The sequence below is a fragment of the Sciurus carolinensis genome, chromosome 1 (assembly GCF_902686445.1).
Source record: "Sciurus carolinensis chromosome 1, mSciCar1.2, whole genome shotgun sequence".
Lineage (NCBI taxonomy): Eukaryota > Metazoa > Chordata > Mammalia > Rodentia > Sciuridae > Sciurus > Sciurus carolinensis.
This window is the reverse complement of record NC_062213.1, coordinates 39,574,967-39,590,051: the sequence shown is the minus strand read 5'-3', so window position 1 is coordinate 39,590,051 and position 15,085 is coordinate 39,574,967. Positions and strand designations below refer to the sequence as shown.

At 47.6% G+C, this 15,085-nt stretch overlaps 1 protein-coding gene across 3 annotated transcripts; it reads left to right on the top strand.

Annotated features, from left to right (window-relative positions):
• The first annotated feature begins 1,674 nt into the window (after positions 1–1,674).
• On the top strand, positions 1,675–12,026 carry Osr2 (odd-skipped related transciption factor 2). Of its 3 annotated transcripts, none has more exons than XM_047550056.1 (6): positions 1,675–2,092; positions 2,389–2,455; positions 4,652–4,786; positions 8,772–9,540; positions 10,581–10,680; positions 11,452–12,026. In XM_047550056.1, exons 4-6 carry the CDS (start codon positions 8,885–8,887, stop codon positions 11,632–11,634), a joined length of 939 nt encoding a protein of 312 aa, XP_047406012.1. In that variant the 5' UTR covers positions 1,675–2,092; positions 2,389–2,455; positions 4,652–4,786; positions 8,772–8,884; the 3' UTR covers positions 11,635–12,026. The 3 variants fall into 3 exon arrangements, with proteins under 3 accessions (XP_047406012.1, XP_047405400.1, XP_047406815.1); XM_047549444.1 differs by having other exon boundaries at positions 1,675–2,103; XM_047550859.1 differs by lacking the exons at positions 1,675–2,092; positions 2,389–2,455 and having other exon boundaries at positions 4,408–4,786; positions 11,534–12,026.
• Positions 12,027–15,085: the final 3,059 nt, after the last annotated feature.

Here is a 15,085-nt window from a genome sequence, read left to right as displayed (position 1 = left end):
GGGCGACTCTCAGCCTCTAGGGCCACTGTGGCATCTCGAGACTAGCGAGGAGCTGACAGGTCACTGAGATGGTCTTGAATCGGCTCTGGGCTTTGCTGTTTCCCCGGTCAAAGACGGCACTTAGAAAACCCAAACCTGGACTGAATACCAGTTCCAGGCAGAGCCCCAGGCTTGGCCACGTAACTTTGCTTGCGAGCTGTAGGTTCGCAAGAAGGTTTCCTCTCCCAGTCATTTGGTGTCTCGAAAGCTGGTAGCCAGAGGGCGCCTATTGTGGCCTCTGGTAGAATGAAGTTGAGTGAGGCACCTGGAGAGCGCTCCTGGGCCCAACGCGCTCTCTTACCCTCTTCCTAGTGCTAAGAATCAATGGGTAAGGCCCAACCTTGGGCACCTGAGGCTGGCCAGCTGGGTCCGATTCTGGGGGTGGCTGGGCCGGAGGACTGGACCACTGGAGTGGGGTGCTGTACTCGGGGGCCCCCAGCCTCCATAAAACCTCTTCCCCCGACCCGCACGATCCCCTGCAGCTCTCTACGCCTCTTCCAGCTCTAGTCTTCAGAACAGACTGCCTAGGAACCCGTGCCCCACCAAGTTTCAAATGCGTGGGTGTTTTGAGGGGTAGGTCGCAGTGAGTGAGACAACCTTTCTGAATGAGGTCTCTGAAAACCCCCATTTGCATCTCCTGCAGATACAAAGTATGGGACCTTGGAATTTGAGCTGACCAGCACCCCACCGTCTTGTGAAATCTTCGTGCTAGGGTCAGACGAGTGTCTTTTCCCTGCCCTGGGGAATTCTGGGTCATGGTCCGAAAATCCATCTTAGAAACCCGCTAGGAGTAAAGTCGCTGGGGGGGGAAGGACACTGAGTAGGAATCCCACAAAGGGTCCAGATGTGGGGGTAGAATGGCTTATTGGCTCTGACGACGGACCCAGGCCCTCTTCTCAGAACATCTGCCACTGCACACTGCTCCTCCGCAGTAAAGAGGCTCAGGTCAGGTGAAGGGAACCAGAGGGCGGTGTAGTTGGCCTCCACACACTTACACCCAGGAGTCCACGCCGCGAAGTGCTCGGCCTGCGCCTCCAGGGGGCGCTGCGACCCTTCCCGCTGGCTGCTGAAGCAGCCAGGGGCTGCGCTTTCCCATCTCATTCCTGTTTAGAGCGCCGAGTCCGACAAGCTTAAGATCAAATTATTAGTCTTTTCACCACTACCTCTTCACCTTCAATTCTGAATCTAATTCAAACAATCCTCTACTGTGCACCCTCGAGCCTCTTACTACTCCGGGACTGAAGCGCACCTACTAGAAGCAGCGCTGGGTTCCCAATTGTTCCAGTCTCCGCCTCCCCCGCCCCCCCAAAAAAAAAAACCTGTAAACAGTGCGGGAAGTTCAAATGCAAAAGGTCCCTGCCTCGTAGAGGCAAGGGGAGGCTGGGGAGGAAGGAAGCAATTCACAGAGGTAGGATCCCAGTAGGGAAAAAAAAGGTAACTGTTTCATATATATATATATATATATATATATATATATATATATATATATATATATATATGTATTCCCCCCCCCCCCGAGTGTAAAGGTTTTAGGATGTCCGCAGCGCGTCTCGGAGAGAAGGCTCGGAGTCAACTCCAGGGAAGTTTGTCTGACACCTGCTCGCTGCACAGAGCCTCCTGGGTGGGCCGAGGGGGAAGGGGCCTGAGCAGCGTGCCTCCTCCTCCTCCACCTCCTCCGCGTTTTCTTTCCCAGACTTTGGTCGCTGCCTCCGGGGACGTAAACTTGCTGCTGTTGGGATTAGGGCAGCAATTGCTTGCGCTCCCCTTGTCAGTCTGTTAGCCTTTTCCCTGGAAGCGTCCTTGGTGTCGAAAGCCCAGAGCCGTGAGGACAGCAGATGACCAAGTCGGCGGAAATTTCAGACTGAACCAGCAGCTCCACTCCCTAGTGCACAGGGAGAGTAGGACAGCTCCGTGGAGACTCAGACCTGGGGGCCCAGCTGGGCCCCTGCAGACTCCGGGATTTTCCTCTCTACATACCCAGACTCCACAACTCTCTCGTGGGTCGGGTGGCCTGTTTTCAGCACCAAGCGCTGTTGCCAAGGGAACCTGGCGGGTGAGCTGCTTGTAAGTGGGCCCCCAGCAATGCGTGCATCCTAAACGCGGGCCAGGCAGTGGGGATTGCAGGGTCCGAGTACCTGGAAACTTCAGGGCCAGTCCCGGGTGCGCGCGGAGGTGGCCTGGGGAAACTGGAGCACAGCCTCCAGCGGCAATCGGCCTCTGGGTCTCTCCCCGCGCCCGGTGCGCACCTGCCCATCGCGGCAGCGAAGCCTGGAGGCTGCTGAGACGCTGCCCGGGCCTCGCGGCTTCCCACCAAAGTCGGATCTCGCCTATTCTTTTCTACTTTTCCAGAGACCGCAGCGTGCGGGCCGGCTTGGCCCAGATTCCATCTTGGAACTTCGAAGGCGTGGAGGGCAAGGTAAATACATTAATGGGGCGGGGGGGTGGGGGATGTCCAGGTCGCAGCTCACGGGTGGTTGGAAATTCTACCTCGCGGGAAAAGCAGGCGGTTCCGCGCCCAACGTACACACACATAGGGCGGGAAAGGTGTGAAGCCCGCCGCTGGGTAGTTAGTTGCCTCCACTTTGGTGAAAAGGAAATAACGAAGCCTAGGAACACTCTTTAGGTCACCACCCTATGAGTGTATGTCCTGGGGCGGCGGTGGGGGGGTGGGTCCTGAAAGAAGAGAAAGTTCCTTCCAAATCTCCCAAATTGAGAAAAGCTGCGGAAGGAATGAGGCGGTTGGAGAGAGGGGACCGCAGGCATCCCCGCAGCTGAGGCTCAGGATTGAGCACTGAAATGAAAGCACCCCTATGGAACTCTAGGGAAAACGTTTTTTAAACCCCCTGAACTCCCAGGCATTCCGCTATTTCCATGTTGTTCGTCAAATTTACTTTGAAGCTCTTAAGGATATTAAGCACTCGGGTCTTCATTTCAGGCTCACTTTTGAATCTTTGAGAATCTAAAACTGGAAAGAAATGGGGGAAAGATCTGTTATTCCTGAGTTATGTTTTACCAAAGGAACGAAAAATTCAATCCACCTTGGCATAAATAAAACAGAGTTTTATCTTAATAAAATAATGCAGCTTCTGCCTGGCACCTCCGTCACTGTTTAAACCTTTTGGCGGTTTTTAGCCTTATGCTTATATTTGTCCACATCCCCTCGCGGTTGAGATTATTTTCATTGAATTTTGGGGAAGCTCATCCAAAACTGTCTTTTGGAGGATCATTTGAATTATACAGCCTCTTAGAAGATCTATACTCCTTAAAGCGCGGGCTTGCCTGGGCTAACGCAAATCCCCTCTGGCGACTCGTCTGGGACGAAGGGCGTTTTATTTAGTGTTGCTCAGGCATATCTCATCTGAAAAGAAGCTGCTTAAAATGGGTGTGTGTCATTTCCCTTCTGTCACCCTATTCCATGGTGGCTGAAGTGCGTTCTACATTTACACTCACGCAGGACTGAACTTTTAGAAGAACTTGCAAAATGTATCACTGCACTTCAAATTTGATTACTTTCCTGGTGACTGAACGATGAACTAAATTTTTGCTGAGGATGAAGATAGTACATGTTTTAAGAAGATAGAATAGTATTTTCTTAATTTAAAAAAGTGATTGTTTTCGCCCATTTCAAATGATTTTTTTATTGTTTGCCAGTGGGTTGTAGATGCCCACCTCCTTAACCAAGTTGGTTAACTACTTATAAAATGTACATTAGCTGATTAAAGCTTAGATATTGGAAGAAATTTCTCCTGGAACGTTCTACTTGTCTTTGCAGTAATTACGAAATTAGCCATTGTCACCTCTATAAACAAACTTCGTTTTGAAAAGAGCAGGCGAAAGTATTCTACACGTATAGTCATAATCGACCAAAAGTATGTACGAAACCATTTTAAATTGGGAGGAAGGATGATATATACTGGAGAGTATAATGTAGAACTGATTGACTTAATCCTTTGAGGAGGATGGCTGTGTTAAATGTGTTAAGAAGTGAAAATTAGCCGACGAGCGCACCAAGTAAAACTACAAAAGTCTTCGGTGCACAATCTTTGAAAAGCAGAGAACCAGTTCAGTTTCTGACACTATGAGGAAAAGTGGCAGCAAGAAGGAAGCGGGTGGGCGTTGTCTTTGTGTGTGAGTTTTGAATTGAGTCACCTTGGGCTGTCTCTATAACAGTGAAACCTCAAGCAAACCTGTGCCTTTAAGACTCAGTTGCTATCCAAACACAAGTAAACAGAGTGGACCATTAGCGGGCGCCGGGCGCGGAGGCGGAGCCAGGGTGCAGTGGGCCCGGCTCGGCGGCAGCCGCGGCGGCGGGACGCCCGCCCGAAGGGGAGGCGGGGCCGCTACTAAAGCCCAGGACTCGCGGCCCCGGGCAGCCTGGGGAGGGACGCGGGCGGGGACGGAGCTCCGCGCGCTCGCTGCTGGACGGTAATGGCCCTGCGAGGCTGCGGACTCCGACTTCTCCCGGAGTCGGCGGCGAGAGGCTCGCGGAGGCGCTGGGTTCTGGGTGAACGCTGAGCGCCTGCCCCAAGTACTCCCGGTCTTTACATATTCCGGGTCCGCACACTGACGAAAACAAGGATCAGCTCTGGTTTCGCTCCTCACGGTGCTCCAGATCATGTCCGCTGCTCCGGGGACTCTGCACCGAAGAAGTTTGCCCGGCGTGGACCCAATGACCTTTCCAAGCTGCGCGCCTTGTTGCCTGGACGTGGTCTGAGCAGCGCTGCCCAGGCAGACCTTTCTGCCAGAGGTGAGTGTCCGCTCCGGGAAGGAAAAGTTTAGGGGAGAGGGGGCGCTCACATTCTTGGTCTGGCGTGCCATAAATTCAGATATGTGGAAGGAACTGGTGTGAACGCAATCCCAGGGCATTGTGTTTCTCACTTCCTTGGATCTCCTGCAGGAGACTCCCAGTTAATACCCAACCGCACACACTATACCATTTTTAATTGGGGGGATGGCACATTTAGCCCAAGAATTCAGCAAGACTTCTTGTAAAAGTTGATAGACGCAGATTGAGATCAAGTCCCACAACACCATGATGTTAGTGCCCCTGTCCTAGAAAGCCCGGGTCGACCTGTCCTGGGGCGGCGTCGGCAACGCAGCTAGAAGGGCCGGAACACGGTGCCTGCCCAGCTTGTGACACTGAAGGCGCTTTTCAGCAGGGTAGTAGTTCAGCCCTGGGAAATTCTCCACCCTTGTATTGGCCTTCCTATTCCCCCCAACACACACTCTCCTGTCGTGGCCAAGAGGGCAGAGAGCAAACTCCCGAGGGCTTCAAGTGTTTGGATTTGCTAGAAGTAACTGAAAATGGAGTTGGGGTTTGTAGGAAGGAGGAGGGAGAAAAAGGTGTTTGTGGAGCGAGCGACGGATCTGTATCCCTACCTGTTAGCAGAGAACAAAAGAAGGCTGGCGTTTTCCGAAATGAAACGGCGGCGCAGACAGCTACTTTCTCTACTAAACAAACTGCAGTCCTGAGCAGAACAAGAAAATTACGCAGGGGGAGCGAGGGAGCAGAGAGAAACAGAACCCAGATTATGCGGAAGGCATCTTAATTTAATTAACTCCTTGGGAAGGCAGAGGCGCTGCGAAGGGGCAGGAACTTAGCGGTCGTTGTTTTTTTTTTTTTTTCTTTTTCTATTCACCTGATCCACTCTGGGTTTTCTTTTTCTTTCTTTCTTTCTTTCTTTTCTTTTTTTTTTTTTTGTTTTTTGTTTTTTGTTTTTTGTTTTAACGACCTTGATCACCTTAGACTATAGATCTCTGATTTATATATAATTATGTTGTGGTTTGGGCTGAAATTCAGCGAAACTATCCATCCGTCAGTCTTTTCTTTCAGATAATAACACAAGTTTTAGCAGACGACTGGATATTATTTTTAGATAATTCAATACAGTAACACCATTACCAAAGAATGAGATTCCTTATCAAATTACTACTGCCATTTCTTCTCCAATATTTTGAAAACTTCACTAAACTGAAATTAGTACGTATACATCTCCCTTGTTGACAGCTAGTAAACTATATTTTATAAAACTCCTGTACTTGCCTGGAAATTCCTATGAAGAAGACTGAGAAAAGAAAAGGAGCCTCAGCAAACCTGATCTATGTATGCCTTTTCATGGTTTAACTTTCTCTCTTTGCAAAATGAAAAGTAACCAATGGTCCAAAAAGAGATGGTGGAGAAATGACAGCAGACAAGGATGAACACTCTTGTTGCCTGAAACCGAATGTGGGATCTACATGGCTCAGCTCTAGACAAAACGAAAGTACATTAGATCTCTGCATTGGCTTAAAATATCATTTGACATACATTTCCAGTAACTCAACAGGAGTTTGTAAATCTAAACTCCCTAATTATTTATGGCAACAGTGTTTGGTGGATACTTAGGGTTGTTGTTTGTAAAAGGGTCTCACATAAGGCATCAATGTTTTGCTTTTCCTCTGTGAAGAAACTATCTGCCTTACAAATTAAAACCAACATACACTATGAAGTAGCACTTTTGTGCCAACACAAAGCTGAATTTTAATAACATCATTGATTTCTGTATTTTAAACTGTTTATTGAGAAAAGGAAAGGAAGATGGCACTCATTTTTCTGTCAGCAGAATTAACAGTGTAACCTTTATGGCAAAATTTACTTTGTGTACTCAGAATAAAAAAAAAAATCACAGATCCTAATAGTCCTTCAGTTAACAACATCCCTCTTCTACCCCTATATCACAGTAGTAGGAGTTGTGCTTTGCCTCCTGTATTTATTTCTAAGAAATCTAGCCTGGGAATACACCCAAATAATAATTTTGGTTTCCTCTCCATGGGGGAGAGACTGCTATTTAACACTTCGGGGGAAATATTTTGAATCTCTGGAAAATCCTCCTTACCCAAGGAGAAGGAAATAAAGGTGAAATTTATTTTTAATGGAAAGGGATAGTATCAGATAGATTACCAGGTATGCTAGTAGAATCCCTTTTTCCTAACTCCCTAGGAGAAGTCTTGAGGGTTGCTGCTGATCAAAAGTGAATAGTGATTTGTGGTGGGAAAGTTTATTACTAATGGGGGTTTACAGTTTCGGTTGAATGGTTTGAGTGAGACCCTCTGACTGTTATACACCTCTCATTAACTCCTAAGCCTGAACTCCCAGACCACATACCACCAGGCAGAAGCCATTCATTAATAAATCTCTGTCTCTGAGTTGTTCCAGAGGAGGAAGGTGTGGGCCCCACGAAGGCAGCCAGATTTAGCCTTGCCAGAGCGCCGTGTCTTTCGCATAGCCCCCGAAGTCTGCCCTCAGACAGAGTCACAGGCACCACTTTATCACAAGTTGCAGAAAAAATTCAGGAGCAGAAAGGAGCGGATGGGCAGGGAATGCTGGATAGGCTCTCTCACCTTCCTGCTGGGTTCAAACTCCAAGAGCGGCAGTTGTTGATAGATTGGCCAGCCTACCACTCTCGGGGAAGCCCTTAGCTCTAAGTCCCGCACCTGGGAGGCCACCCACCAAAGGAAGGCCCCGGTCCGCGAGACTGGCAGAACCCGCTTTTAGCAGGGGCTTGCACTGGGAGCCCGTGGGCCTGCCAACGAATGCGGTGAGGTGCTCCAGGATGCCCGAACCTGATTGAAATCAGAGCAGGAGGACACAGAGCAGGGACCTCCCTGCTTAGGCCCAGGCGCAGACCCCAGTCTGTCCTTCCTGGTGGCAGGAGAGCAAGCAGCCGCACACACTTCCAGGCCGGCAGGGCCCCTCGGCACTCAGCCTGCTGCGGTTCCCCTGCGGCTTCTTCCCTTTGCTTCCCCAAGGAGCGCTCTCCTTTCCTTTGCTCTCCAGAGGCCTCCCCGGTATAGGGGCTGCTCCTGGTGCCAGATCAGGAAGCCGCTCCGGCCTCCTGAGAGCTTGGCGCTCAGTCTGGGAAAAGGGGTTCCGGCCTCGGGGACATTCTCCGCCCCACCCCACCCCCCGGGAGTCTGCGCCATCTGGAAGGGATCTTGGTGGGGGGTGGGAGGGGAAGCAGCCCCTGGGAAGGAGGAGGGGGTGATTCCAGGCCGAACCAGCCCTGAGGTGTCACTTTTCTTTCCTGCTGCCCGTCACTACTGATAAATGGGACTGAGGCAGAAGAAGGAAAAAGAAAACCTTCGAGGTCAAAGCGGGGCGAAGCCGAGCCCTTCGAGGGCCCTCTGGTTCAGAAGGACTGAGCGCGCCCCCTCTGCCCTCTCGCACGCCCGGCGTAGTCCGGGTAAGAGGGAAAGGCGGCGGGCGCCGCGCAAGGAGTAGTTTTCACCGGGGCTGAACCAGGCCCTCGAGCCCGGGTTCGGACCTACAACCCGTGGTTCCCCAGGGAGTTCCAAGGCGCCGCAGCGACAAGCGGCTCTGCCCCAGCCTGCAGAAGTTATCGTCTCAGCGGTCGGGTTGACTGAGCTTCGCCCGACAGGGTGAGGGTGGGTGGAATAGGTTGGGGACCTACCTTCCTTTCTCCGCGGACCCGAGTCTTCTGCTCGGTGCGTGTCAGGAATCCGATCTTCCTATGGGCACCCGGCTCACCCGAGGAACACTTACTATCCCGGGGTGCAGCATTGTGAGCACTCGCTGCGCAGGCGTTATGCCGTCCCTTCATGGCTTCTTTTGGGCTCCTGGAAGTGGGGAAGGAACTTGGAAGGTGTGGTAAGCCGCTCGGGAGCCAAAGGGTCAAGTCTACTGGCTTGGATGATAGTCACGATCTCTTCCTCTCTCCCCCTGCCATTTTTAGGGTTTTCTCTGCCTGCTCTTGTCTCCCTGGGTTTTCACCGGAGCCCTACGCCCACCCACCTCTGAGTCCTGGAAGAAAGGGGCGGCTCCTTCCGTCCCCCAGCATACAGGAAAATGGGGAGCAAGGCCCTGCCGGCGCCCATCCCGCTCCACCCGTCGCTGCAGCTCACCAATTACTCCTTCCTGCAGGCCGTGAACACCTTCCCGGCCGCGGTGGACCACCTGCAGGGCCTATATGGCCTCAGCGCTGTGCAGACTATGCACATGAACCACTGGACGCTGGGCTACCCCAACGTGCATGAGATCACCCGCTCCACCATCACCGAGATGGCGGCGGCGCAGGGTCTGGTGGATGCGCGCTTCCCCTTCCCGGCTCTGCCCTTTACTACTCACCTATTCCACCCCAAGCAGGGGGCCATTGCTCACGTCCTCCCAGCCCTGCACAAGGACCGGCCCCGTTTTGACTTTGCCAACTTGGCTGTGGCCGCCACGCAAGAGGATCCCCCTAAGATGGGAGACCTAACTAAGCTGAGCCCGGGGCTGGGTAGCCCTATCTCGGGCCTCAGTAAATTGACTCCGGACAGAAAGCCCTCTCGAGGGAGGTTGCCGTCCAAAACGAAAAAAGAGTTTATCTGCAAGTTTTGTGGCAGACACTTTACCAAATCCTACAATTTGCTCATCCACGAGAGGACCCACACGGATGAGAGGCCATACACGTGTGACATCTGCCACAAGGCCTTCCGGAGGCAAGATCACCTTCGGGATCATAGGTGAGGTGGAGAAGGAGGTTGGCCGGGAGAGGGAAGGTGAATTTGCCCATTACATAAAGTCTAATAGACATTTCCGAGTGTCACTAAAATACCCCCTTATCTAGATAATACTCTTAAAGACCTTCCCTAACTGGCTTTAGCTGATCCCCAAAGTTTACCTTTTCCCCCAGCGTTGCCTGATGAATTCTGGTTTGGAATGATGGCCTTTCCCCATCCTTCGTCAGGAAGAATCTGGTGGGTTGGCCTTAGAATCTTATCTTATTTCCATCTCAGTCAGTCCCCATGGGGAGCAGGGGGCCTCAGAGTCTTCCCACGATGGTGCGGGTTCTGGCTGCTTGGGGCCGTTTCTGGAAATGTGTTCTAACCATCTCTACTGGGTTCCCTTCCTCCTTTTTCCTCTTCCCTCCCCAGAAGTGGCCCAGATTCTGCTATGAGGACCCTTCTAAATTGCATTTGCCAGGGTCATGAGGTCACTGAACTTAAAAACAGCTCCCAATCTCCTGCTTAAACTAGGCATTAACAAATAACAATTGAAGGAATACTGTAACCTGTAACATAAGTGTTTTCATCGATGAAAAACATTCCCAGGCGTGTGGGTGGAAGTACCTTCTCCTGAATCTACCTGCTATTTGCTTCTGTACCCATCCTCTGAGGCTCTTAAGGGATTCGCTAAAATCAGTTCCCTGAAACTCGGCCTTGCCTATATCCTGATTTGACCAATTTAAAACCCACAGAAAACCGTGAAGGGTTGGTTCCTCGGCGTTTTAAGCTCCAGAATACGCCAGAGAGGGCGATCAAGTGTAGATAAAGCCAGCTGCCCGGTGAATGTTTTGAAGAGTCTGTTAGTTGAGGTTAACCATAAGAAGAATTACACAGAAAAAAAAAAATCTAAAAGCATAAATAAAAGAAATTCTGTTTCTTTGGTCCTTCCACAACTTCCTTCGAGTAATTGTCAAAAAAAAAAAAAAAAAAAAAAAAAAAAAAGCACGCCCTCATCATGGGGGTAATCCATTTCAATGAAACCTTATATTGATTTTCAGGTATATCCATTCCAAAGAAAAACCCTTCAAATGTCAGGAGTGTGGGAAAGGATTTTGTCAGTCTAGAACTCTAGCAGTTCACAAAACTTTACATATGCAGGTAAGTTTGTTTTCTTACTTAAAAACAGTGACAGTTTGGTGTTACCATTGTTGTTTTACAAAACTTATTCAATGTCAGGGTCTGTCTCTTAAAGAGCTCTCTTTAGATTAGTTCTCTAGGTGAGGAAAGCAGCACTCTTTATCTTTAAATGCATAAAATTAATCTTTATTTAACATAAAGCCTTTTCTGTTTTTCTTAATGAACAGCCTCTCTGTTTATAGTAAATCCTAATTTTAGAATTATTTTTTTCATCCTATTTGCCCTGTATTTAAAGCTTTCGTGTTTGGGAGGAAATAAAGGTAATTTTGATAATGGAGGCATGGTGAAATCCCATACGCTCTCTTTCCCAAGGGCCTCATAATTTGTAGCTTTCAGAACATTGAGGAATAGTTTAATTTTCCAGCAAAGAGGAGCCTTATTACCCGGGAGAATGTCGTTCCTTAAGAGAGGATTAGGGTTTTTCCTTCCCCCTTTTCCTGCCTGTGACATGGTGGTGAAATGTGAAGAGCTGGAAATCGCAAAGCCCACCGCAGTGGCGGTGGCCTGGGGTCTGCCTCCGCAGTTATCAGTCTAATCTGCCTCCGTGTGTGCCTGCACGTGTGTTTTCGTGATTGGAGGATTAGGAGTGCAGATTTGTTCCTGCAAGCCCCTTCTTTTGTTGTTGTGCGCTTGTTATGTTAAGGCTTGTGATACCGATAAGACAGAAACTATTGAGAAGAGTGCAGTGGTGGTGTGAAGGATTAATCCTTTGCTTGCTTCACATCTGAACAGGAATCTCCACACAAATGTCCCACATGTGGAAGAACCTTTAATCAGAGAAGTAATCTGAAAACTCACCTTCTCACCCATACAGACATCAAGCCCTACAGCTGCGAGCAGTGCGGCAAAGTGTTCAGGCGAAACTGTGATCTGCGGCGGCACAGCCTGACTCACACCCCGCGGCAGGACTTCTAGAGAAGCCCAGGATCTGTCCCGTGCCGCCGCCGCTACTCCCCTCCCCAGACACCTCTCCACGCCTCCCACCCGAGGGTCCCACCCCCAACCCTTCACTGACCCCAGCTCTTCCCTTGCCGCAGCCGCACCTGCAGCTCCAGGGAGTTAACTGTGCTTCGGGAGGACTGAGAACTATAGAAAGCCACACACTACACCCTTTCACAAAGAGCATACGCTAGTTTCTTGTAGATATTCACAGCTCATTTTAGAGCTCTGTACATAATGTCGTGGGTCTTCGTTTTGTTGTTTTGTTTGTTTTTGTATCTTGTTGGATGCACCGAGATCTGGAAAATGGAGGCCAAAATCTTTAAAGACTGTATTTTCAAATAAAAATTTTCTTGTTTGTTTCAACACTCCTGCGAAAGTGTCCTGCTATTCAACTTGTTTTTCCTCTAGATTCTGGAAGAGTGGGCAGTCTCTTTAAAAAATTTAACATGGAAAGGTATTCTTTATTCCTAGGTTTTAAAACTAGGGCTTGTCACAATTCTCTTATTGAAACTTCAGCCCTTCCCTTATTCTATGGTGGCATTTTAAAATTGGGTAATTGTGCTTTCTCTGTTTTTCAAAAATATTAAAATGGATATCCTTGAGGTTTCATTCCCTTTTGTTTATTCCAATTCCTTACGTATCACTCTTTCAGATTTGAGCAATATATCAATCATTATTAATAACATGACCTCCAGCAGCTGCCCTACTTGAAAGCCCAGGTTGGGGAGAAGCATAAAGCAAGAGAAGAGGGAGCTTCTTACCACTTTATTTTCTGCAAGTCCTTGACCTGTTGTCAAAGTTTATGATGGGCAACTTCTCTTACCATTAGACTTTGAACACTATGATTTATCACTATAAACAGAGACTTTATCCTGCCATCAGGGGAGAAGTCTGAAATCCTCAGACAGAAGAGTGCAGGAAGAAACAGCCTCAAGAAGATAGGGAAGAGGAGGAGGAAGGAGAAACTACTGAGCTATGTTTACACATAATATCTCTTTCCAAGAGTGGAGATCAATTCTGCTAGAAAGTTAGGATTTCTTCACAAAGCAAAGTGAGTTGGGTCACTAAGGAGGTTTCCATCCCTGGTTGGCTTTTTGTCCCTGGGAAAATCTCAGAAGTGCAGGTTACTCCATGTAGAGAGCTTGTGGTGAATATGTTATCACTTGCTGAGGCATCTCAACCTTTCCAGAAAGGTTCTTAGAGAAAACAACACTAGTACTAACAACAACTTTGAAGTATGGTGTAGGATTTGGGTAGAAGTCTTGAAAAGGAGATAAATACTAGTGTGCAAAAAAAATGGAAGAAGGAAAATGACTGAATTTAAAGAGGGTACACCCAAGGAACCTGTGGCCCAGTAGATTCTCACAAACTGTTTAACACTGAACAGTGGGGTGAATTAGGTATTCTTGGATTTTTTTTTTTTTTTTAATTTATGTATTTGTGTGGAGATGGCATGTTTCACCTTTAGGGTGATACCAGGCAACATTTCCTATGTTTGTACCTTATAATACTTTAGAAGGGTAGGTAGGGATTTTTGAGGACTAGATTCAAAATTTCTCACCAGTGCCTTGTTCAATAAAACTTGGGAGCAGTTTTCAAAAAAACATCCCAGACTGACTACTTACCCTGTTCTCAGGGGAGCTGGATGGAAGTCACTTCTCCATCTCACCAGAGAGCAATTCTCTCCAGCACAATGTCTACTCACCTGTCTGTGTGTCTAATTCACACACAAATGCATTCCCCAGGACGAGATGAGGTCAAAGCCTTCACGAAGGAGAAAGGGCAGGGATGGAGCATGGAAGGCATGTGTCGTTTGTTTTATTTTGTTTGTATAGAATTAACTCAGTGACCTCCCCTATCCCTACTCTCTCAAGGTCCTGCCTGTCTTGGCACAGAAGATTTGACTACTTTAGGGCAGGGTTACACATTGACTGTCCCTAGAGCCCCCCTAATCCTGCAGGCTTTTTCTAGGCAGTCTTGAAGCCCCACCCACCCCCCACTGACTATAGGAGTCACAGTTCCATTGCACAGGGTTCAGTCCAATTATCACAGAATGACCCTTGCTCACTATCAAGTTGCAGGCATATCCTTGAGGTCCCAGCCATTGGGCTACATAGATAGGTATGACCAGAATATGGTCCCTCTCCATGTGTTTTAGTTGAAAAAATGAAGAATTGAAAGAGGAAGGGCAGAAAGTGAAAAAAGTAGTTCCTTTTCCCACACACATACTGTTTCAAAAGTTATGGTAAATTTACTTAGAATTTAGTTCTTTATTCATTAATTTCACACATGATATTATGGACTTTTCATGTGCCAGATTCCACTGATTCTCATTTATCAGTTTCTGCCTTGCCACATCTAGTGATACATTTTTGGAATCTTGACTTCTTGGACAACATGAAAATAACTCAAGGGCTTAATTTAACAGTACCCTTCAACTTTGATACTTAAATCCACCATCCATCTAGGTTCAGAAAGAATCTCGCTTCTGTCTGAGTAGCCTCCACACATTCTTCATGATCTCAGCTGAACTTTTGAACAGTGAATTCCTCTCAGAATTTCAGGTTTTATTTTCTTCTTTAGGATGTCCAAGTATATGGGAAATCAGTCTTGTGTGAGATAAACTCATGAGACATAATAGGGAAAACCATATCTTATATCTTATATCTTAGGAAATTGATCTGCTAAGGTTTTTTTGGTTTCAGAGGAGTCCTTATTTGAGTTTTAGCTTAGCCTGTGTTTTCCTTACACCCTCTACCAAAATCAATTTAAGAATCGATACTCCTAGCAAGAGACCAGAAGGAGGAAATATCATGAGTCAATACTGCAGTGCTAAAGAACTTCATGAACAACAGTTAAGAATTGCTCATAAGCTGCAACTGTAGTCTCATCATTTATGTGTGAACCTTTAAAGCAGATTTCTAAAAATGAATCACATTATAATAAATCATTAATAAAATTATGAATGTGATAGATGCTCTTGAATGTGTTGTTGCTGATATTGAAATGTAGGTCATTGTAGTACTAGTGCTTTATAATTGTAATTAAAATTGCTATTTTGCACAGGTATATCTTCTTTTACAGGAGGATGCCTTTCTAAAATTTGACTCTAGAGTAACTAAATATTACATATTAAAAATCAAGAAAGCTAAAATCTCAAATTTCAAAGAGGCCCAACTATAACTAGTGATGAAATCAGAGACAGTTACTGAGAATTTCTTCTGTTCACTTTTCAGATGTTAGCATAGACATTTGGACCTCTTCATTTAATATGTTAAATCAGATACCCCTTCCCCAACTTTGATTCTGGAGGGGCAGCCTACCTCTGAAAGGTCTTTGGGAAACATTAGCTATTAAAAGTTGTTGATATGGCCAACTAGATAATTTAGATTAAACATGGTGTAGAATGTGCAGCAAATTTTAG